Below are 22,543 nucleotides of genomic sequence, written 5' to 3' on the forward strand. Positions count from 1 at the left end.
CTAAGCTCACATTTCAATTTTTCTACAAACTTACTACTTACAGGTGATTCCCTGACATATAACTCTTTGGCTGGAGACCTCTGTTTACCACCTATCTTGTGGCATTCCTAATTGCTTCAACTGACAACAGTGAGATGAGTGGTCAACTAGCCAATAAACAGTGATAAGTAAGTGTGTTGGGGAGATTCATGAAATAGAGAAACAAGCTCCTAAATCAAACAACTTTAGCCAAGACATTATTCTACCTTAAAATATTAGGAATCAGCACAGTAAAATAAAGAAGGAAGATAAATGATTGGCAAAACATCCGAATTCAAAAGAAAGCTGAAAGCTCTCTCACAGCAGTGGCTTTAAAGAATAGACTCAACCATCATTCTGGAACCAGTTAGGTTGTATTTTAATGGTCACTTCTACCCAGCACATAAGGAAGGGTCTCTTTTCCTGAAGAATTAGAGCACTTATAATTGGAATCATTCACTTATTTATTCAACAGTTATCTACTGAATGCTTTCTGTGGGTCAGGTAGTGCTCTTCCTTACTGTTCAGGAGCAAAAAGGTGAAAAAGATACAGCCCCCACCTCAAGGGGTTGTGAAGGAAACCATAAACACACACACACATACACACACACACAAATAAATTATTGGCAATTTCTTATTGTTTGTTGCAGCTCCAAAGTGGCTGCATCTTTCCTACTCAGAGAGTGCAGTAAGGGAGCTCAAGAAAAAGCATGTCACTATAAATGAGCTTGTTTCACTCTTGGTCTCATGTCTTAATCTCCTCCAGTTTGAGTGTTAGCTCCTTGAAGGTGCAGAGCACGATTTACATGCCTGCATACCATCCAGAACCCAGCTCAGTGACATGTCCACTGTGCCACCACTCAAGATTTGTTTAGCTAAATTTGCATTCACTAAATATGGCTTGACTGATAAATGCTGAAATGAAATGAGGTTGTGGAGATACAAAGTGTGCACACATTATTTTCTGTCTCCTGCAAAGGCTCTTGTTTGCCCATCTATATGTTAAACCATCATTACCAACAAATAAGAATGTCCTACATACATCCTATGCCTGGTAGGAGGAACAGCAAGGCTTTGATTCCTTGACATGCAAGAGTTCAGTGTGACTTGATTCTTCTCTCCTGGCTCGTGGTGTAATGGATAAGATGGGGGTGTGGTTCTGCCACTTCAGAGCTGGTACTGAACCTCTTGGGGCCTTTGGTTCCTCAACTTTGAGCAAGATCACTGTTCCTTTCTGCTTTATTTCGTGCACACATTTTTGTTGTATAACTAGTTTGGGTGCAGGGGAAGATACAGCACCTAGACGATCTATAAATGGATTGGGTGTGGCATGACTTCCCCCGATGCTTTTGTCTTCCACAATAAATTCCTAATCTGTATGAGGTGTTAGCCCCAGTGAATTTTCCCCTCAAAAACCGAGCAGGATGATAATGAACCACTTTCTTGCGTTTTCTATCAAGAAACGCTTTGTGAGATCTAAATGTTCTGTCCAGATTCAAAGAAGCTGCTTTCTTCATGAGTGGTTGTAATAAGACTTTTCTTGGAAGCTACTGAATATGGATTAGTTGGATTCTTTTGCAGGAAATAAAAAGCAGGCTCTGGGGTGACTACTTCAGCACTTAATTGGGTTAGCAAAGAACTGCAAATGAGAGGTTTTCCTTAGGAGTGGAGGATGTTTATGGCCCCCCACCCCCTTAGGTGGTGGATTTCAACCTAAACACTAGTCTTCAAATGCAGCCTTTAATTTAGGAACCAGTACAAGAATCTATTAGAGCAGAAAAACATCAGGTTGAAAAATTAACACATCACAGGAGTTAATTAGGACCCAACCTCTCATGAGATGCAAACAGAGAGCCCTTCAGCTGCCCCAAAGTCCCCTGAAGTCATATTTGTTGCAGCTCCAAAGTGGCTGCATCTTTGCTACTGAGAGTGGATGGAGGAAGCCACCCAGGCACTTAGGCCAGAGCCACTGGAGGCCCATGGCCTGCCCCTTAGGTTACTGGAAGGTCCTATTCACAAGTCTCTATCTTCTACTCTCCTCCTTCATGCTCTGCATGTCACAGGGTGGGTAGCCCTCTGTCCGGAACTCCCTCGGGGAAGTGTTTTCTGCAACAAAAACATGCCTTGCCTGTCACAAGGAGCAGATTGGCGACCGTGTGAACCACTCTGTCAGGGGAGGCCAAGGGGCTCCAGGCCCTTCAGACTTACCTCTAAGTCGTGGTCTTTGTTTCCTTTCCACATTCAGACTGAAATGTGATTCCCCTGGCTTTCTTTTTTTGGAAAATACCTGTGATGAGTTCCATGCTGGGAAAGAAAAGCTGTTGACAGGAAAAGCTTCTGACAGAGAAGGGGCTTCTTGAAGTGTTCTAGGAGGCAGTTGCTTCTGGCAAGCTGAGGCAGGGGTGCCAGACCTAGGAAGAAGAGGTCCAGATCACAGCTCATCTTTACCTGTGGATTAGGCTGAGTGCCAAGTAGGTTCCTCTGTGAGAGCAGGACCAGGCACAGACTTTTGGGCTAGGCAGACATGTGTCTGAGTCCTTCTCTATCACTTACTGTGTGACTTGGGGCAAACTGCTTAAACTCTCCAAGTTTTCTCACATAAATTTTCTCAAGCTGTTGTGTGAAACAGAGGATGCATGTAAAATATGTTATAATATATGGCACAGAGTAAGGGCTTTATATGAGTTGTTGTTGATTTGATTACGGCATCCCTTCATCCCACACCAGTGGTGCTCCCTCAGTGTGCCAGGTCTTTCGCAAGGGACAGCTCCTGCTTCCTGACCCATGGAGTTCATTGTTTAATAAGCCATGTACACAGATCTTTAGCACAAAACAAGGCCCCTCACCTCCCTGCACGTGCCCTAGGAGAAATGCAATTGTGCACTCTTATTTTGCTGGGAAAGCCAGAACCCTGCAGGTCAACCCCTTTGAGCAGCCCTTCCGACTCAGCTACCTCTACATTCAGTCTGCCCACAGTTCTCTTTCTGCGCACTTAGCACATTGAGTTATAGTCGTCTGTTTATTCTTTACCTCCTCCTGTGAATTCCTAGAGGGTGGGGATCATCTACTCACTTGATTCTTTCATCTAATCAATAATCATCTCTATAGGCCAATGGCTTTATGCATTACTCAGCACAGCCATGCAGAAGATCCATTTCAACTGCTGAGTATGTAGATTACTAACTGGGAGCTTTTCTGGAGAAATAACCTTGCCCTGTCTTTCCCCCATCTTTGAAAGGCCTCCTTTGGTTGCTCTTTCATTTTCTAACTATACCTTGGTTCTAGCCTCAGTTTTTTCATGTCTTTAAGGGCTAGTGGAGCCTCCTTCCCTAGGAGGTTATGATGATGCCTGGAGACAATGCAGCTTCTATGTGTCCATCACAGTTCTAGGCACAGAGCCAAAGACCCAAAAAGTTGATCTCATTCTTGCCCTTGGCCAAGGCTAGTTGCCAGTATAAGAAAACTAAAAATGTAATTCCGAATACGAGCACCACACGAGTGGTTCAGACATCCTTCCAATTTTGTATCCAGCCTCTGCTATATGACGGACTTGGCTGAAATGGGTAAAAACTTCGTCTCTGTCACCAAGCCCCGGGAAAACAGTGGCAAGTGTTGGACAAAAGATCTCAGGAAGAGAAAATTATTTACCCAGAGGCTGTGGGCACCAGATTGGAAAGCAGGACTATCCCACAATAGTAACCTTCCCTGTGCTAAATGATTTTCAGGCGGTATCTCATTTAACTCTTAGAACAACTGTGTGGGGTAGACGTGAACTTCCTTAGTTTACAGATGGCCAACGTGAGGCTCTGAGAGGCACAGTAGCTTGGCATAGTCAAACAACAACTGAATGGTTTAGGCATCCACCTGCTGAGGGTTTCACCGCCCGACTGGAAAGCCCAGAGGGTGGACTAGCGCAAAGCTCCACTCGACGGGTGGTGGGTGGGCTGGGAATGAGAGGGAAAAGTTGGATCGAAACACGGGTTGCAGGATACTCAGATGCTCAGGACCCTGTGCAGAAGCAAAACAAATTAGGAAAGAGATGCCGTCCGCAGGGAAGGGATGCCCGGGAGCTGGGGGAGGAGGGCCCGGGTGGTTGTGCGCCTTCTCCGCCCCGCGTGCACAGGTCAAGCCTCTCCCCTACCGCCCTCTCACCCTCCCAACCTTATTTAGAAACCGTGTCCCCGAGACAGGAAGGGCGGCGGGCCGAGAAGCACGGAGCGTCCCGGTCTCATTTCCTTTCGAATCCCCCTGTGGAATTTCATTTCATACGGTGAGGAAATCGGAGCGCGAGACCGTCGGCTGGTAGGCTGCTCCGGGGCGCCTCCCCCACTCGCGGCTGGAGACAGGCAGCTCCGGGGCGCAGGTCGGGCCGAGCCTGGGGGCGGGGAGAGGGGGCCGGGCTCCAACCCCAGCAAGTTAGGAGTGAAAATAGCTGCGATCTCACGCTGTACCAGGCACCGTGCTAAGCGTTTTACGTACTATCTCTAATCCTCCCAAGTCCCTTTACGCATGAGGAAAGCGACGCCGAGAGGTTGTGCAATTTGCTCAAAGTCACACAGCCGGGATTAAAAGTCACAAATTTTGTAAATCCAAATCCCGTGTTCTTTGTGTGCGTTTCCCTGCCTGACGGGGAGGTGGCCACGGGCTGAGGTGACAGCTGGAAGAAGGAAGGGAAATAGGAGCTCTTCTCACCTGGGAGAGGAGGGGCAGGCTGGCCCCGCCGGAGCTACTCAGCCCCATCCCCGCCTGGCCCCCAGCTCTGCGATCCGGGTGGGAGGAAAGTGAGAGCCGGGAAGTGGGGCGGGGCGCCCCGGGAGGGAGGAGGGCTGCGGGAGGGGCGGGCGGGCGGGTGCTGACCCTCGGGCGGCGGGCCGGCCCCGCCCCCGCTGCCCATGGCGCACGGTCATTGGGCAGGCGCGCTGTCCGTCCTGCCCCTCCACCGCCCAGCGAACCTCCAGCGCCGTGCAGGGCTGGGGCGGCGAGAGCGGCGCGGCGCTGGGTGCTGGCGGGCTTCGGGGAGACGCCGAGCGAACGCGGCCGGCGCCGGATAGGGGACTCGCTGCCTGCAGCAATGACCCTCACAATCTGTTCTGCGTTCTCGGCCGGGGGCGTATAATACCCACACAGCCGCGCGCAGCTGCCGGTTGCTGGCCGCTGCCCCCTCTTCGCCCTTGGCGCCTTATCACGCTCCCTTTCCCGGAGCCGGAGCAGCGCGGGCAGCCGGCGCCCCTGTACAAACTGGGGGTGTCTGCTGGAGCAGCCGCCGCTGCTGCCCCTGGCTCTGGCCATGGCCTGGTGGGGCGCAGGGCCGGGCGTCCTGGGGGCGCCCAGGGGCGCAGGTCTCAGCCTGCGGCCGCTGTTGCTATCACTACTGCTCCTGGGGCCGGTGCGGGGCTTCGGGGACGAGGAAGAGAGGCGCTGCGACCCCATCCGCATCTCCATGTGCCAGAACCTGGGTTACAACGTGACCAAGATGCCCAACCTTGTGGGGCACGAGCTGCAGACGGACGCCGAGCTGCAGCTGACAACTTTCACGCCGCTCATCCAGTACGGCTGCTCCAGCCAGCTGCAGGTGGGCGCCCCCACCCAACCCTGGCGGGACCCCTTGGGCAGGAACTCCCCAAACTAACTCCAAGTCGGGCCCCCTGCCCCCTTCCTAGGCTGAAGGGTATAACCATCCTGGAGAAGTGATTTCTATCCCTACCCCCACTTTTCTGTCCCTTCTCAGGGACTGGAAGCCAAAACGTTGTGTAAGTCATCTGGCCTGCGAAAGAACCCACTCTTACACCCCGCCCTTCCGTTTTTCTCCCTTGCCCACCCGTGTCTGGCCAAGCCCCTAACCCCAGTGGCGCTGAGGGTTATCTTTGCCAAGGATTCTGGCTGCCGGAGCTCGGTGGGCGAGTCCCCGGCAGGGCAGCCAGCTGCAGCTAAGACTTGGAAGGAGAGATAAGGAAACGGGACCTTCTCCTCCCTCACCGACCTCCTTTCTCCCCCATATTTTTGGATGGGTTAGTAAATGAATTGCCACTGCCCCGTTTTCTGCGGAATGGCCCCTCCTCCCGTCTTCCCGCTTGATTTTAGAGGTCACAGGAAGGAATGGTGGGGTTGGCTTGAGTTCGTTCTTATCCTCAGGGTTGAGGGTTAAGTTTAGTACTTGCATGGAGAGAAAAAAAGGTAATGGTATGATCAAGCTCCAGGAAGGAACTTTGTATATTGGAAGATAATTTTTTCTTCTTCTTTTCTTTTTCAATTACTAAAAATTTTAAAGCTTATGTAATGATATGGAAAATGTTCGTCCTACAACAATAACAATAATTTGCATATGCAGGGTGATTATAATCTTACACAAACAACAAGCCCATGATTGGGGAAAAAAGGAGCTGAAAGGAAATTTTAAAAAGTGTTAGTACTGGTTGTGTTTTTATGTTGGTGAGGCTTTGAGTGATTGTTAGAAATGTAGAAAAGAGAAGTTGGGAGGAAATAGAGTCATCCAAGCTAAAGTCTCCAGAAATCCATAGTTCTGGTTGTTAACTTTTGAGAGATAAGAAACAGGCAAGCAGCTTCCCTAGTAAGAGCATGTTTTTACATAGGTCATTTAAAAAGTTGGATTGTGGTTTCAGAAAGATGGTTGGGATTAGACCTGTTGCTGGTGAAATGTCCCTTTGGAAATTTCAGAACTTTAGAACTAGGTTATAAAAGCTTAAGGAATGATCCTTTAGCTCTCAGTTTGGAAACGGCACATATCCTGACATCAGTGGCAATTTTGTTGGAGAAACAGCTTTTGCAGGGATATATATTTTTAATTACATGTATCCTGGGGAAGCAGCCAAGCTGTTTTGAAGGGCAGGACTGGATCCCTTTACATGCTGGAAAATAGTTACTTGTAACTCTAGACTTCATAGACAACATCTGTAAGGAGCCAAGCAGACTGTTTATCAATGCTGGAGGAATTGAGGACAGCAACTGGACTCTCCCCTGCTGGTATTGCAGTTTCAAGGACGTAACATCTATATTTTCCTATTGTGCCTCATTATTAGGAAACCTGACTAACCAAACCCCTGGAGACCAAGAGACCTCAATCCGCATCCCATCCTCGGGTCTAACAGTGTCTCAATTAGGACGTTTTCTGTTTTAATATGGGACTGATGAAAAAATAATTTTAGGGGATAAAGTAGAGGAAAGGAAGAATATGAACAGGAGAAAAGCTGGACCTACCTATTTTTTTTTACATTTATTTTTATGGGGATAAAAATAAATCACCCCATCACCAAAATGACCAAGTCATTTGAGTAGTCTCTTCAGCTCTTTCAAAAGTGTAGCTGAAAGGGAGAGGGGGTCTCCAAGTCAATGTTTTAAGGTTTATTTCCTTAAGTGTTGTATAAAAAGAGATTATGTAATTCTTCAGGTCCTTTTTATATGTCTATTTATTTATATTCTCCTGGAAAGGATTAGTAAAACCAAAAGAAAAAAAAGTGTGTAAGTGATGGATTATTAAGCACCCTCGTCTGAGGTCAGAGTAAACAGCTGACTCCCTATAGGCTGGTTTAAAAGTAGATAACGTACTTAGCCTGGAAGCATTCAACTCAGCTTTGTGCAAAGCTTTGGCCAAACTTCCAAGTCATTGTTTTCTTTGTTCATTTCATTACTTTTCCAGTTCTTCCTTTGTTCGGTTTATGTGCCAATGTGCACAGAGAAGATCAACATCCCCATCGGCCCGTGTGGTGGCATGTGTCTTTCAGTCAAGAGACGCTGTGAACCTGTCCTGAAGGAATTTGGATTTGCCTGGCCAGAGAGCCTGAACTGCAGCAAATTCCCACCACAGAATGACCACAACCACATGTGCATGGAAGGGCCCGGTGATGAGGAGATGCCATTACCTCACAAAACCCCCATGCAGCCTGGGGAGGAGTGCCATGCCGTGGGAACCAACTCCGATCAGTACATCTGGGTGAAGAGGAGCCTGAACTGCGTGCTCAAGTGTGGCTACGATGCTGGCCTTCACAGCCGCTCGGCCAAGGAGTTCACCGACATCTGGATGGCCGTGTGGGCCAGCTTGTGCTTCATCTCCACCGCCTTCACCGTGCTGACCTTCCTGATCGATTCTTCCAGGTTTTCCTACCCCGAGCGCCCCATCATATTCCTCAGTATGTGCTATAATATTTATAGCATTGCTTATATTGTCAGGCTGACTGTAGGCCGGGAAAGGATATCCTGCGATTTTGAAGAGGCAGCAGAACCTGTTCTCATCCAAGAAGGACTTAAGAACACAGGATGTGCAATCATTTTCTTGCTGATGTACTTTTTTGGAATGGCCAGTTCCATCTGGTGGGTCATTCTGACACTCACGTGGTTTTTGGCAGCGGGACTCAAGTGGGGTCATGAAGCCATTGAAATGCACAGCTCTTATTTCCACATTGCAGCCTGGGCCATCCCCGCAGTGAAAACCATTGTCATCTTGATTATGAGACTGGTGGATGCAGATGAGCTGACCGGCCTGTGCTATGTCGGCAACCAGAACCTGGATGCCCTCACTGGCTTTGTGGTAGCTCCGCTCTTCACTTACTTGGTGATTGGAACTCTGTTCATTGCTGCGGGTTTGGTGGCCTTGTTCAAAATTCGGTCCAATCTTCAAAAGGATGGGACAAAGACAGATAAACTGGAAAGGCTGATGGTCAAGATTGGGGTCTTCTCAGTCCTGTACACGGTTCCTGCAACCTGTGTGATTGCCTGTTATTTCTATGAAATCTCTAACTGGGCGCTCTTCCAGTATTCTGCAGATGACTCCAACATGGCGGTTGAGATGTTGAAAATTTTTATGTCTCTGCTGGTGGGCATCACTTCAGGCATGTGGATTTGGTCTGCCAAAACTCTTCACACGTGGCAGAAGTGTTCCAACAGATTGGTGAACTCGGGGAAGGTGAAGAGAGAAAAGAGAGGGAATGGTTGGATGAAGCCCAGCAAAGGCAATGAAACTGTGGTATAAGGCTAGCCAGGGGCCTCCACGATTCTCAAATTTTGAAGGGGGGAATGCCAGCATTTTCAGTGCAAAAGCTACTAAAAGTTTCGTGCAGGGAGTCTCAGTTTGAACAAACTAGCAACACTTAAGGGACTCCCATAACCCACCTCCACTCCCCCACCCTATGCTCAGCATCATAAATCTAATGATTTTGCTGCAGACTTTGGACTGATCCAAAATGGAAAAGCCAGTTAGAAGGCTTTCAAAGCTGTGAAAAATCAAAACATTGATCACTTTAGCAGGTCGCAGCTTGGAGCGTGGAGGTCCCGCCTAGATTCCAGGTGGTCCAAGGTGGTGGCTGCTTTTCTCTGCAGGTGGGATTTGAGCTGTGAGTAGGTAACTCACAAGGAGAAAGATTCACTTTTTTTTAACACTTTAAAAATTTTAAATACTGACTGGGTCTTTCAGATAGCAAAGCAATCTATAAACACTGGAAATGCTGGGTTCAGAGAAGCGTAACGAGAGTTTTATAGTTTGGCTGATCTAACATAAACATTTTCCGTGGTGCACTGTCTGCTGTTTAGAACTTTGCGGATTGCTCTCCCAAGAGGTGGTGTCAGAATCTTTCAGTGCCTTGATCATAAAACAGAATTGTTTGAACAAACAGAAGTACTGTACAAACACATGTAAGGTATCCAGTGGATTTTTCTTCTCGCTTCCTCTCAAATTTCAACATCTCCCTTCTAGGCTGCTGCTGTTTTCTTCATTGTACATTAATGATTCAAAATAGGCATTTTTATAGGAATTTTTGCACTGCAGCCTGCCTAATTAAGGGGGGAAGGAAGGGTGATTCACTTTCTGACAATCACTTAATTCAGAGGAAAATGAGATTTACCAAGTCTACTTACTTTACCGACCCCAGAGACCTATTGCATTGAGCAATGGGGACTTAATATATTTTACTTTGTGTGATTGCATCTCTGCAGACGCCAGTCTGAAAGAGCTAAAATGTTGAGTTTCTTGGCAACTTTGCACTCACACAGATTAACTGTGTAATTTGTGTGTGTCAATTACAATTAAAAGCACATTCTTGGGCCATGACATAGTAGTATACTCAACTGACTAAAACTTTGGTCATCTTGCATTCTTTGAATGATAGTGCCTTTTTTTGCATTTAGCATAAGAATGTTATCAGAGTCTGGTCTACTTACCACAATGGTGACTTTTTCAGTTTCATCGCAGGAGCTAAGGACAGCTAATCCAACTGCTTGGTCCATAATTGTTTCCTAGTAATTGGTAAAAGCTCCTTATAACATTTCATTGGAGGCAGTGTGGCCTAGAGTATTTATATGGTGCTTAATGAATCTCCAGAATGCCAGCCAGGAGCTTGATTGGCTAGTAGGGAATAAAGTATAGACATATGAAATGAACTGCACACTCTAACTAAACACAGGTCTTAATTGCCTTTTGCGGAGGTATCCAGAGCTTTTAAAATTTATGCTTCATGTTCCTCACAAGGGGGTGCCCCCCCTAGTAGCCTCTCAAGAGTTGCAGTCCTTTAAAAACTGTAACTGGCCTTTCTCTTAACTCGCCTTAGGCCTTCTAACCACCAGATCTCTGGGACAAATTGTTGCAGGACTCGCCTCGTAACCCATATCTGTCTTTGCTTCAGCAACTACTTTGCGATGACCATTTATTTATTCATGCCCTGCCCCCCCCCCCCCCCCCACTTTTAAAAACAGGTCGGAAACCTCTTTTGTCACATTTCTTTGTGACATTTCCAGGGACTCAGAATTCCAAAGACCTAGTCAAATTCTGGGAATAAGCATGTCTTTTTTTGTTCGTTTGAGCTTTATACCGGTGATGTGACATTTTCCTTCCCTGTTCCTCTGTTTTCTCCTGGTCCTTGAGCTGTCGGAGCTGCACATGGATGTTAGGTGTGATATGTTGTTTGGAAGGGAAAGTCTTGGGGCCTTGGGGACAGATGCTAAGTGGGCAAGGTGGCCCCTGTGTGTGCCAAGCCTGAGCATCGTAGCTGGGCTCAGGGTCAGGGCTCTGGGAGCATGAGAAATGATGCCCAGAAGGATCAGTTGAAGTCCATCTGAGGCTATGTCACCTCTGAGATGTAAAATGTGAACTCCCTGCGCTGCTTGCTGACAGTTCCCATAGCTGCCCGGGGCCTGGAGTGTGCACCCAGGGGCAGAGCCTGCCCTTACTCACGCTCCACTCTAGTGTCTTGGGAGTTGTGCAGGGACTCTGGCCCAGGAAGGGGAAGAAGGACCGTGCGGCCGAGTGGAGGGGTTCGTGATGCAATTTCCTTTATAATGTTTCAGTGCCGTGTGACCAAGGCAGCACCTAAGAGAGGGCCAGGCACACAGCAGCTGCTCAGTACTTGTGAATGATGAAATAGTAACAATCATAAAAGTAGTTGGGTGAACCTGGAAGGCCAAGTTCTGGAGCTAGCCTCCCTGGGTTTTAACATGTCTCCCAGCAATCTCTTGCCTTCCTAGGGGGAAGTATCCTCCATCTGAAGTGGCTGTCATACAGACTGGATTAGTAGCCTTAGCGATGTCACAGGGGTATAGTCCTTTCCTTTCACATTCCAGACAATGGAGACTGTTTATGGTTTCAGGAAAGGGGCTTTGTGGCTGAGGAGTCAGTTACCAATTACCTTGAAGTGACTCCACTACTTCTTAAGTATGTACTTGTTTTGTTTTGTTTTTAAAAAGTCAATTATCAACACATTTATTGAGTACCAACTGTGTGTAAGGCCCTGTGTTAGGTGCCTAGGGGATGTCACAGAGGATAAGCTCTGGTCTGATTGACCTAGACCAGGGATGCTCTTAGGTCTTTTGAACTTTGCTGTTGGTTTTGGGAAGAAGCAGGGTCCTCTGAATCACCATCTGTTTCACTGTCTCCATCCCAAAATCTCTTGTTGGGACTTTCTACCTTTAACACATCTTTCATTTAACACATCTTCCCAGAGTTCCCTGAAAATCAATTACTGGGGTTTTGACAGAAAGCATCAGCCCTGTTTCATGGCTTTCTCCATGGAGTAAGAAGACTATGAAAACTGGCTATAGGGGTTCCTCCCACATGAGTGCCCACATCTAACATGGCTTTGCAGGCAGGCAGTTCAGGGCTTGGGTGTTCCATGTGACTTGTACAGGTGACTTTGAAGATAGCCTCTTGAGTTAGGTTGTTTTTCTTTCTCTGAAATCTAGAATAAGTAGGTAGGATGGTAGCTTCCTATAAAATCCCGTGACCACCAGAGATTTTATTAATAGGGCCCAAGGGCACTTCTGTCTGGCCTTCTCCCCAGCAAACACCTTTCTCCTCCTTCATAAAGGTCACACCTCACAGCAGAGGGACATGGAGTAGGGTGAAACTGGTCAGAACCACTGGTTGAGCTACTCGGTTAATTCATATCCTTTTTTCCTTTATGGAGACCTATTTCCTGATCTCTGAGACTGCTTCTCAGGGACCTGAAATTGGAGAAGAGGTGACACTTTTTATTTCCCTGAGATACTCTCTGACTCTCCTTTCCCAGGTCACTCTCTCGCCTGCACCCACCTAACCTAGAATCCAGGAAACTTCTAGGTTTTGAATTGTGACTATTCCAGCACCCCTAGCTCTATCTTCTCTGGCCCTCCTCAGCTTCCTGTCACTGAATTTAGTGCTTACCCTGTTGGGAAGCAAGCTAGAACCTGAGGACGCAAAGAGGAGCTTGACAGTCAGCCTCAGCCCTGAAGGGCAGACTCAATTTAAGGGGATTTCCCCACGATAGTGCAATCTTTGGCTTCTGGTGAGGTGGCCATCACAGCAGTTAGAGAAGAGAGCCACAGAGCACAGACTTGGGAAGGAGCCCCCAGAATTGATCTACATCCTGAATCTTATTCTGTGATGGAAAGGATTGGAGGGAGTTGCTCTTCTAGCCAGTTACAATGAGTCACTGGACTTTAGCACTTCTTTTTGTTCCTTTATTGTATTTGGGTTCAGAGTCCATGTCTGGGTTTGTCTTGTACCTGGCAAAGGACCCAAGTTAACCATTTTTCCTCCGGACCTAGGTCACAGATCTTGGAAACTCCTAGAAGAGCATGTGGCTCCTACCAGGGGTCAGATACCAGAGCTTTACAGAATGGATTTTGTTTCACTGGCCTGGGCAGAACTCTCTGCCATGCGTATATGCAGGACTGGCACACTGGACAGTACCAGGAGGGAAGTGAACCCAGATAACCCTGACAGGCCTCTCCCCCTTATAAGCCCCGTTGCCCTATCATAGCCTGTTTCTGTTTCTGATTTGCCTTACTTCTTTTCTTTCTATTTCTTCTTTGCACCAGCAAATATCCAGTATTCACCCAGGCAATTTGTAGAGGGCCTGTGTGAGTTCCTGTATGAGCTGTGTCCTCCAAGCTTTTGTAGCTCCCTGATCTCCTACAATATTCAATACATGACCACTGTCACCCCCGAAGGTTTCTGGGAAGAGGGACAAGAGCAGCTCTGGGCCCTGAAGGCTGGGTCCACATCCTGTTCCTGGGCTGGGGCTCTGGCTTGGCTGTGGGCTTTGGGAGGGAGAGGCTGCTTTCTACATCTCTCCCAGAGGGGCATCTAGGTGGTTCTGGATTTTCTCCTACCTCACAGAGATGTTGTGAGACTTGAGAAGGTATGGGGATGAAGGCCTCTCGAGCTCTTTGTAGGAAAAGTGGAATAATCACACATGGTCCATGACAAGATGAAAAGTGACTCAGCCTGCAGTCAAGCCAGCACTCGGTGGCCCCTTGTGGATCCACCTGCAGCTCCAGCCTCCTGGAGGCCAACCTGGGGGTTTTTCAGGTGTTTGACAAAGAGGTACCAGGCAAACCCCTGCTACACATGCCCTGAACAAATTGCTAACATCAAAGAAAATGGACCCTGCTTTTAAAGATGTACAAGCGTATGTCTGCATTGATGTCTGTACTGTAAATTTCTAATTTATCACTGTACAAAAAAAATAAACTTTGCTATTTAATTTTTGTATTAAAGGAAATAAAAGTTTTGTTTATTAACTGGTGTGTGATGTGGCATATTCCTGGAGGTGTGTGATGGCCCTCGGGAAGTACACATACCCAGCAGTGAGAAACAGAGAATTCGGTTTGCAGGGAGAACTGAGGGCCCCTTTGTTTCTTTCTAGCTGGTGCTGTCTTTCGCCTCTGGGATTTCTCCTGGGTCAGCAAACCCCCAAGGTCCAAGGTCAACAGAATTTATCACTACTGTGGTCATCAGTAACACTCAAGTGGTCACATACTTCTTGGACATAACTGTAGTTCTCAAGCTGTCATCCATGACACCTCTTTTTGGCATTTCCTATATGTGTGGCCATGTTTAAATAGACTTTCCAAACCCCTTTGACTTAATCTGGTCGCCTGAACAAAGTTTCCCTTTCACCACCAGAGCTTCAGGCCTCTTTAAAAGAGAAGAGCCTTTTTTTTTTTAAGATTTTCATTAAAAAACATTTTTTTTTCCCTAGCTAAAACATAATAGATCTGTTTTGTGCAATTGATATGGGAGTATGTCACATTAGTCCAGGAAAATGACGGCATTAGCTGATTTTATTAGTTGGGTGGTCTGTGTCCTCATATCCAGAAATGACATCAGGCAAATTCAAAGCTATCATTGGGACATTGTCACGGGAGCAAATAATATTATGGACCACACGGGCACACAGGGATGGGGAGCCACTGCCATTGGAGTCATCTGCTGGTGTCTCATAGACCCTCTTAGTTTGACTGTTTTCCACCCATTAGTTTTACCTGAATACCACCCTGCTTTAGTATGAATACAAAAGCTTAGGGAAGAAGGCTATCCAATGCTACTCTCCTTCACTTCAGATGGCTATTGTACTTTTATGTCAAACCGTAAATGAAGGGATGCTGTAATTTACATTCTCTTCCCTATAAGACAGGCTGTGTTTCTCATTTCATTACCTAGTCATTAAGTATTTACAAAGTTAAGGGAGAATCAGTATAATAGGGAATTAATTCAATAATAAGCCCTTGTACTTAGAGAAACACTCTGCCTTAGAAAATACTTTTCTGTGCATGATTTCATGTTATTCTCATGGCATCTCTGAAGTAAGCAGGGCAGGCATTGTTCTGCTTTAGAGGAGAACTGAAACTTAGAATAAGGGGCTTGCCCAGGTTAACCCACTGGGGAGGCAGCAGGTTGGATAGCCAGGTCTTCCCCTGTCTCGCCCAGGGGGCTGTTTTTGTTTCACACTCAGCTGTGGGTTGAACTGTGCCCACCCAAAAGACATGTTGGGGTCTTGACCAACCCTGCCCCCATAGCTGTGAACATGAACAGAGTTGAAAGCAAGGGTTTTGTGGTCTTAGTGGCTAAGATGAGCTCATACTAGCTTAGGGTCTGCCCTAATCACATGACTGGTGTCCTTATAATTAGGGAGCAATCTGGACATAGACACCACAAGGAGAAAGCCACGTGAAGGCAGAGATTGGAGTGATGCCGCTGTGGGTCAGGCCAGAGACACCAAGGATTGTCCACAACCACTGAGGCTAGGAGGAAGGTATGGAAGGTGCACTCCTCAGAGCCTCAGATAGGAACCAGTCCTGCCGACAGCTTGATTGTGAACTTCCAGCTTCCCGAACTGTGTAAGGATAAATCTCCGTGTCTTTAGCCAGCCAGTGTGTGATAATTTGTTATGGCAGCCTGTAGGAAACTAAAACATTCTCTATTCCTCTGATTCCTTTACTACAAATAATTCACTGGGGATGGGTAAATGTTTTGGCAGGCAACTCTCTCAACAATGAGACCTGGCCATGAGCTTCTGTTGTTTAAGGATTATGTAGCACAATCACCCTGGTACCTTCTTTATCTGCAAGCTGGACACCTCTAGAATAAACCGCATTATCCCTGACATTCAACCTATTTGGACTGGTCTTGGCTTTTCTCCCGCCCACCCACCCCCCAGTGGGAGCTCTGTGTGCAGGGCCTGGACCTTGAGTGGAATGTGGCCCAAGGGTTTTTAGCATTTCTGTCCTGAGAACTGATTTTTTCTCTTTCCCATTTTAGCTTTCACATGCAATCATAATTTTAAAGTTGAGCTGACTCTTGACTGAAGAGGTCAGCCTCGGCTTCCTGTCTTCAGAGGTTCTGTGAACAGAAATAAACCACGCTCCGAGAGGGGCGCCCTCCTCGCCTCAGTTCTTCTTCACAGTGCTGCATTTTAGGAATGGGAGAATCCCATAAAATGTTTTGAAAATGTTGGACATGCACAGGTGTGGTCCAGAAGTGGACTTGCAAAGTGGGCCTGGCTCCTCCTGAAATTCCTGGAATCACCCTGTCCTCTTCCTCCAGCTTGTTCTTAGACTAAGAGAACCCATAGATTCATCTCCCCTCACGGCAAAAGATTCCAACTTCTCCAACAACCAGGAAAGAGAATAAAGATAAAATTGATTACATTTCACATCAACAGCCTGATTTTCATCAGCCTCCCACATGATTTCCTAAAAGTACTCAAGCCCACTTTCACCCAAGAACATGCTTAATCTCGTGGGTAGCCCACATTATCAATGCCTTTCTCCTGAAGAGATTAGGTGATGGCCTATCTAAATTTACTAAAATGCCTGAGGGCTGCATCATTTCACTTGATATGAGGTGAATGGGTAGAGTATAAAGCAATGAGATGGAATTGATAAGTCACATAGACAAACCTGTCCTAGTTCCGTGTTTGCCTCTCCTTTGCCTTTTCATCTGTGTTTCCCCTTGCCTGGAATGCCCCTCCCCTCTTTCTTCCACTAGGTTCTATTCTTCATTCAAGATTGAAGTCTCAGGTCATCTCACATGAGACTGCCTCTCTTTTCTTCTTATCATAGGTTAAGGGTAAGCCTCTGCTTTCAACTCCAGAAGTGTTAATTGCCCTGCTTGTGATGGTCTATCCGTCTATCCATCTCCCCACTTGATTGAGCTCCCCGAGAACTCTGAGCACCCACAGTGCCTCCTGTGTATCCTCAGGGTCCAGCAGGAATATCTATGCGACAGAGGGAGGAAAGAAGTAAGGCGGGTTCTCTCTTATCAGGTGGGGAAACTGAGGAGCTTTGGTGACAAATGTGGCCGGCACAGGAAAGAAACCAAAGGTAACAGGTCATCACATAGGCAAGAAGCTCTGGAAAAATGCTCCGGCAATAGACTAAGAAGATTCTCCAGTTTCAAAGATGGGCTTGGGAATGACCACCTACCTCCTGTGTGGCTTATTGTTAAGCTGTCTCTTTCCTCTCTCTCCTCCACCTCCCCAGCAAATATTTGCTGAGCACCGACTGTATGTAGAATCCTGGAGTGAGCTGAGGAAGGGGGAGAGGGAGAATTGTAAAAAGCTTCGAAAGACAAGGTCGGACTCAGAGTCCAAAAGTGCAGATGACAAAACAGAGAAAGAATTCAGCTGTTATTGACAAGCTTAAAACTCCAAATCTGGACAAACAAACCCTCTACCACTTAGTAAATATTTGTTGAATAGCTGAGTGAGAGTCCATCACGTGCCAGCCACTGTCCTGGGAGGGCACTGCAGGGGACACCAGGATAAATAAGACACAACCTCTGCCTCCAGAAGTTCATGGCAGCAAACCACATGGTCCACTTAACCCCCCTTCACCCCTATATCTCTACCCCCTCAAGAATCAGGGCTGCTATTCCTCTCACATTTACCATGTCATTTCCTCCTATCCTAAGTCCCAGGGCCTTGTTGGTTTGCCTTGGATAGAACAGTTTCTGAGGGCAATGGGAAAACATTTTCTAAATTATTGCCATCTCACCATTTGATCCCTGAAAGGACACATCTGCCTCAATTGGTAAATGTGGAGGGAGGGCTAGGGGAAGGAAACAGGAAGGGGTGGATCCCAGGGACCAAGATTCTTTTAAGACTTGATCTGCTCATCACAACCATCCTCTGAATGCAATATACAAAAAAATTACAATTAAAACTGACTCATGATGTGCCAGTAGAGGCAATTTAATCATCAGATCAGCTAACTACCTCCATGCAAACATCTTTCCTAGTAGACCTATTGATTAATGAGATTTGCTCCGAGTAGATGGTTGTGTAGGTGGGTCTGCCTGAGGTCCTCTGAGCCTCATGCTCTTGCTTCTCTCATGCTGTAATTCCATCAATCCAAGAGACTACTCCCTAGAAATTAAAAGGGCATGGTCAATCCCCAATTCCTCATTTACCCGGAGTGAAAAGAATAAACGTGTGAATAAACTTGGCTGCGAGCTGCCTGCGGGGAGGTGTGGGCAGCGAGTTGTTCAGTGTAACTGGAGCCTGAGATTCTTGGAGTAGGAGGGAAGGGGGGCTGAGACAAAGTTATGAAAGGTCTTGGGGGTTGTACTGTCTCCTGCACAGGGGAGCCAGCAGACATTTAAGGGCAAGAAAGCCTAGATCCACGCTGGTGTTTTGCAAAGCTCACTGTGGCTGACACACAGACCATGGGCTCGAGAGGAGGCAAGCTGGAGGCAGGCAGACCAGTTTGGATGAGAAACCATGAGAGTCTGAATGAAGGTGGTAACAGAGAGATAGAAAGGAGGGGGCGAGTTTCAAAGAAAGCACAACAAACTGTCCTCTGTGGCACTGTTCAGTGAATCGAATCTTCGCTTTCTCAACTGCCAGTGTTTCAGAGGCCAGGAGCTTTCTGTTTGCTCTGTACACTTGATACAGCACACTCCCTACACTGCAAGCTGCAGATAAATAACCACCTCATCACTAAAGGGCCACAGCACATTGCAACACTGATCAAGCACCCTTGGAGAGCTGAGGTTTCCCTGAATGAGTCTCTGCCTCTCTGTGTCCACAGGTCAGCATGACCCTTTGTTGGTAGCTGGAAGGGACAGGGTCCTGGTCAGGGGAGTGCAGTGTTTGGCTGTTTCTATAGCTCTGAGGGGCCCCACCATCTCGTTTCAACTCAGAGTTTCCTATCAAGACATACTTCCTAGAATAGCTGATACAAATTCCATAGTAAGGGCTTAACTTAGTACAAACTTAATCCCAGTCACGTCTCCCATCTAGATGTTATTTCTTGACACAGTTTTCTTTGCCGGCTACTGTTATCAGTAAAAGTCTGGACTGCCTAACCAGATCCACAGAAAAAGATATCACGGGTACACACGTTTTTCCTAGTCCTCTTCCTTTTAAATCAGTAATTCTGTATAACATTTTCCATAAGTGAAAGAGAGAACCACTTCCTAGCATTTTTTTTTTTTTAACAACAGACCTTCCTTTTGGATTTACATCAGCATTTAGCTAACTTCCTGAACACTTCACCCATTTCCTGAACTTATTCTGAGGAAGGAAAAACATCCTCCTTCAGAAATAAATGCAAATAATCGCAGAGATTATTTTTATTAAATAAATAGTGTAAATCAAATGGAATTTCCTGTACAGTGTACATTTACCACAGATATTTCAACAGAAATCTATTTGTTGTGATCCTGCAGGGACCATCTTATTTGCAGGTAGTCTGAGGAATTATAATCATTATGTGGACACTCAATAGAGAAATTCTGAACATTGGTAGATATTACTCTCGTTAAAAGTGTTTTTTACTTGAAAAATCCAAACACTAGGGGGAATTGTTTTCTTTAAATCTGCAATTTTGACGCTTTGTTCCTTTTAAAACAGGGTTCCTGTGACATCTAGTGGTTAATATGGGAAAACCACTTTTAGAGCAGAATACTGACCAAAAAGTCCTAGTTGGTTTTTTATTTACACATTTGCTTGGGAGAAACACATGCCTTCCAAGCACTTTTTAGTGCCCATACTGTCTAGGAATCCTGAGAAGTAGTGACATGGAAACAGCAATTCTTAGCATTTCTGGCGATCTTCTCTTGATCCATATCTCCTCAAAGTCAGCCCATCACCTTAGGGCTAAACTTGTTCAATTTTAAGAATGAATAAAAAATGTGAGACTTTGCAGACATCTATATATCAGGTGGAGGTCAGGCTTTTAATGTTTAAATTTGTTTTAATGAAAGCAATTTCTCTGTATTTGTGAGAAGGCCTCCTCCCATTTAGCCATGTTTTAGTAGAGCAGAATGGTACTTTTCTGGTGCTAAATCTCATTGACATCTTAGAGATGTATTTTAGACTCCCCATCATTGATGAACGCTTTACAAGGCCCTTCTTATGTTCTCTAGTGTTTGGCAGTGGTTGATTTGTAAAGAGAAATGATAGGGATCTCAAAGGGGCTGCTCATGACCCACCCTTCCCCCTGCCCCCACCTGGTAGGCGGCCATCCGGGAGAGATGGATATCTGGCCTCCTCGCATCAGCCTCAGGAAGAGACTCCCTCATCCATCACTCAGGCTGACATTCTTCCTTAGATCCAAACCCTCAGCATGATATCTAAGGCCCCCCAGCCTCTGGTCCCTGCCCCTCTCTTCCACCTCGCCTCCAACTTCTTCCTCAGACCTGCCCTGTGTTCTAGCCAATCCCATCCACTTCCGGTTCCCTGCAAACCTCGTGCTGTCTCTCCCTCGTCTGCTCTTGTACATGCCGGTTCCCTTGACTAGCAGACTTTCCCCCCATGGCCCTGTGCTCATTCTTGAAGACTCAGTGTTTCTTTCTCGGGACACTTGTATGGCCAACCCAGCAGAGCGAACTGTGCCTGCCCGTGTGCCACTTCTCAGCCTAGCTCAAACATGTCTACCCTACAGGTTATATACATTCCATTGTTTTGATGTGTCTCTCCCCAGATGTCTGTGAGCTTCCCAAGGACAAGAACTGTTCTGCCTAACACCCTGACTTGTCTCGGTGCTCCACGAATGTTCACTGACAGCCTGACAGCAGCCATTTGTGACGGTAACTCATTCCTCTCAGCTACAGTGTTTTGATAGGAGCAAATGGGGGTGGGGCAACTTGTTCAAGGGTAGAGTTGACAATCAGGGGAGTCGGCTTTTGAAAATATGCAGGACCATTTATCCAAATGACCTCAGCTTTTACTCCCTTAGGAAGAGATGGTTTCAAAAAAATAATCTCTAAATTTCTGACTGGGTCTGATATTGTAGGGTTCTATTTTTGGGGAAGCTGTGGTCTAAAACAGGGTCTTAAAAAATCTGGTGTCAATGCAGAGAGTCTATAATTGCATACAAAATATTTTATGCATATATGTCTTTTCTCTAGGGAGATAGTTCATATTTTCATAGATGGATCTATGATCTCAAAAGATTAAATACCACTGTTTAAAAATCATTGACCTAAAGAGGGATGAGAATCTCTACTGGATCCATAGGAGTCGACACCTTCTTGGGAGCATTAGGAGGGAGCCTTACCAACCAGCAGAGGCAAGGCCCTTGTTACTTTCCCCCACTTCTCTTCCTTAGGGCACACCTGCAGATCTGACCTGCAATTTAAAAGGAGAGGCTAAGAGGATTTTTGACTGTGTTCTATTTGTTCTGCATTTATGCCCCCCTCTTCAGGTTCCAAATATAAGATGAGGGTGTGGTTAGATCTTTGTGGCTAATCTTTGTCAGCCCAAGATTATGCACCTTTCCCCACAATGAAAATTTTTCTTACTCTTGGAGAGCTGTCACACAGTGCCCACAAGTTCTGCCCAAGAGGTCCATGCTGAACCTTCTGTGTAAACTGGGAAACCTGGACGTGGAGCATGATTACTGCCTAGTAATAGGTCTAGGCCTACAAATTGCTCTGATGCTATTTTGCTCCTTGATGGGAGATGCCATCTGCAGAGTGAATGGGGGGCTGGCTGAAGGGCAGCCTTATGGGAGTGCCACCTGGACAGTCATTCAGGGCCCCATACTTAGGCCTTTTGCTTTGTTTAATGCTCTCCTGTTGCTGCATTGAAATTCTTAATTCTTAACACTTTTTGAACACAGGGCCCCATATTTTTACTTTGTACTTGGTCCTGCTAATTATGTTGCCAGTCCTGAGTGGCAGCACACACATGAAGCATCACCGTGTGGAAAGGGCATGAGCTTTGGAGTTGATAGTTGGAGGCTCAAATCCCAGTTCTGAAACTTCCCAGCTGTGTGAGCTTGAATCAGTTACTCAACCTCTCTGGGCCTCAGTGCTCTTACATCTCAAGACACTATGATCATGATGATTATAATACCTAATTTTTACAATGGTTGGGGCAATTAAACAGCATGTGATGTAGTAATTGGTCATGGTTGATAATGACAACAATGATTTGAAAATAGCCAGAGAAAGAATGAAATACATTAGTGTGAAAAACAGATCAAAACAAATTAAAAAGCCACACACACAAGTTTTTAGGGCTGGGAGGTTATCCTAAAGATAAGCTCCTAGGTTAAGTTGTTACCACCTTTGTCTTTTCGTAACACTTTGCACACAGCGCCATAAGAGCGCTTAAAAATATTATTACTGTTTTCCTATATTACACATCTTTCCCCTATTAAACTTTGTGATCCCCCTGAGACCAGCAACTGTATCTATCATTTAAAAAGTTTTTTCAACTCCTAGAACATGGCCTGTCATTAAAGTAGATGTTTAATAAGTGTGTGTTAAAAGAATAAACTAGTTATTTTATTTCATAACTGAGGAAGCCAAGGC

At 46.2% G+C, this 22,543-nt stretch overlaps 2 protein-coding genes across 15 annotated transcripts; one reads left to right on the forward strand and one right to left on the reverse strand.

Annotated features, from left to right (window-relative positions):
- Positions 1-2,226: 2,226 nt before the first annotated feature.
- LOC108395111 (uncharacterized) lies at positions 2,227-5,308 on the reverse strand. 14 transcript variants are annotated; one of them, XR_012122508.1, is made up of 5 exons: positions 4,711-5,308; positions 4,180-4,266; positions 3,883-3,962; positions 2,572-2,631; positions 2,227-2,429 (listed from the first exon to the last, which is right to left on the reverse strand). XR_012122508.1 is itself a non-coding variant. In XM_073215915.1 (4 exons), exons 1-3 carry the CDS (start codon positions 5,305-5,307, stop codon positions 3,927-3,929), a joined length of 720 nt encoding a protein of 239 aa, XP_073072016.1. In that variant the 5' UTR covers position 5,308; the 3' UTR covers positions 2,227-2,429; positions 3,883-3,926. The 14 variants fall into 14 exon arrangements, 6 of the variants coding, with proteins under 6 accessions (XP_073072016.1, XP_073072014.1, XP_073072015.1 ...); XR_012122507.1 differs by having other exon boundaries at positions 3,883-4,026; positions 4,711-5,307; XR_012122505.1 differs by having other exon boundaries at positions 3,883-4,026; positions 4,180-4,418; positions 4,711-5,307.
- Positions 5,306-14,019, forward strand: FZD4 (frizzled class receptor 4). The gene is made up of 2 exons (XM_017657120.3): positions 5,306-5,590; positions 7,673-14,019. Exons 1-2 carry the CDS (start codon positions 5,306-5,308, stop codon positions 8,999-9,001), a joined length of 1,614 nt encoding a protein of 537 aa, XP_017512609.2. The 3' UTR covers positions 9,002-14,019.
- Positions 14,020-22,543: the final 8,524 nt, after the last annotated feature.

This window comes from Manis javanica, chromosome 11, assembly GCF_040802235.1.
Source record: "Manis javanica isolate MJ-LG chromosome 11, MJ_LKY, whole genome shotgun sequence".
Taxonomy (NCBI): Eukaryota; Metazoa; Chordata; class Mammalia; order Pholidota; family Manidae; genus Manis; species Manis javanica.

Bases quoted from the DNA above. Each gene is read 5' to 3' on its own strand.
- FZD4 (XM_017657120.3), top strand. From the start codon at position 5,306: ATGGCCTGGTGGGGCGCAGGGCCGGGCGTCCTGGGGGCGCCCAGGGGC. The intron at 5,591-7,672 runs GTGGGCGCCCCC...TTACTTTTCCAG, and splicing joins GCTGCTCCAGCCAGCTGCAG to TTCTTCCTTTGTTCGGTTTA.
- LOC108395111 (XM_073215911.1), bottom strand. From the start codon at position 5,307: ATGGCCAGAGCCAGGGGCAGCAGCGGCGGCTGCTCCAGCAGACACCCC. The intron at 4,419-4,710 runs GTGAGAAGAGCT...CTGGGGTTGGAG, and splicing joins GCCTGCCCCTCCTCTCCCAG to CCCGGCCCCCTCTCCCCGCC.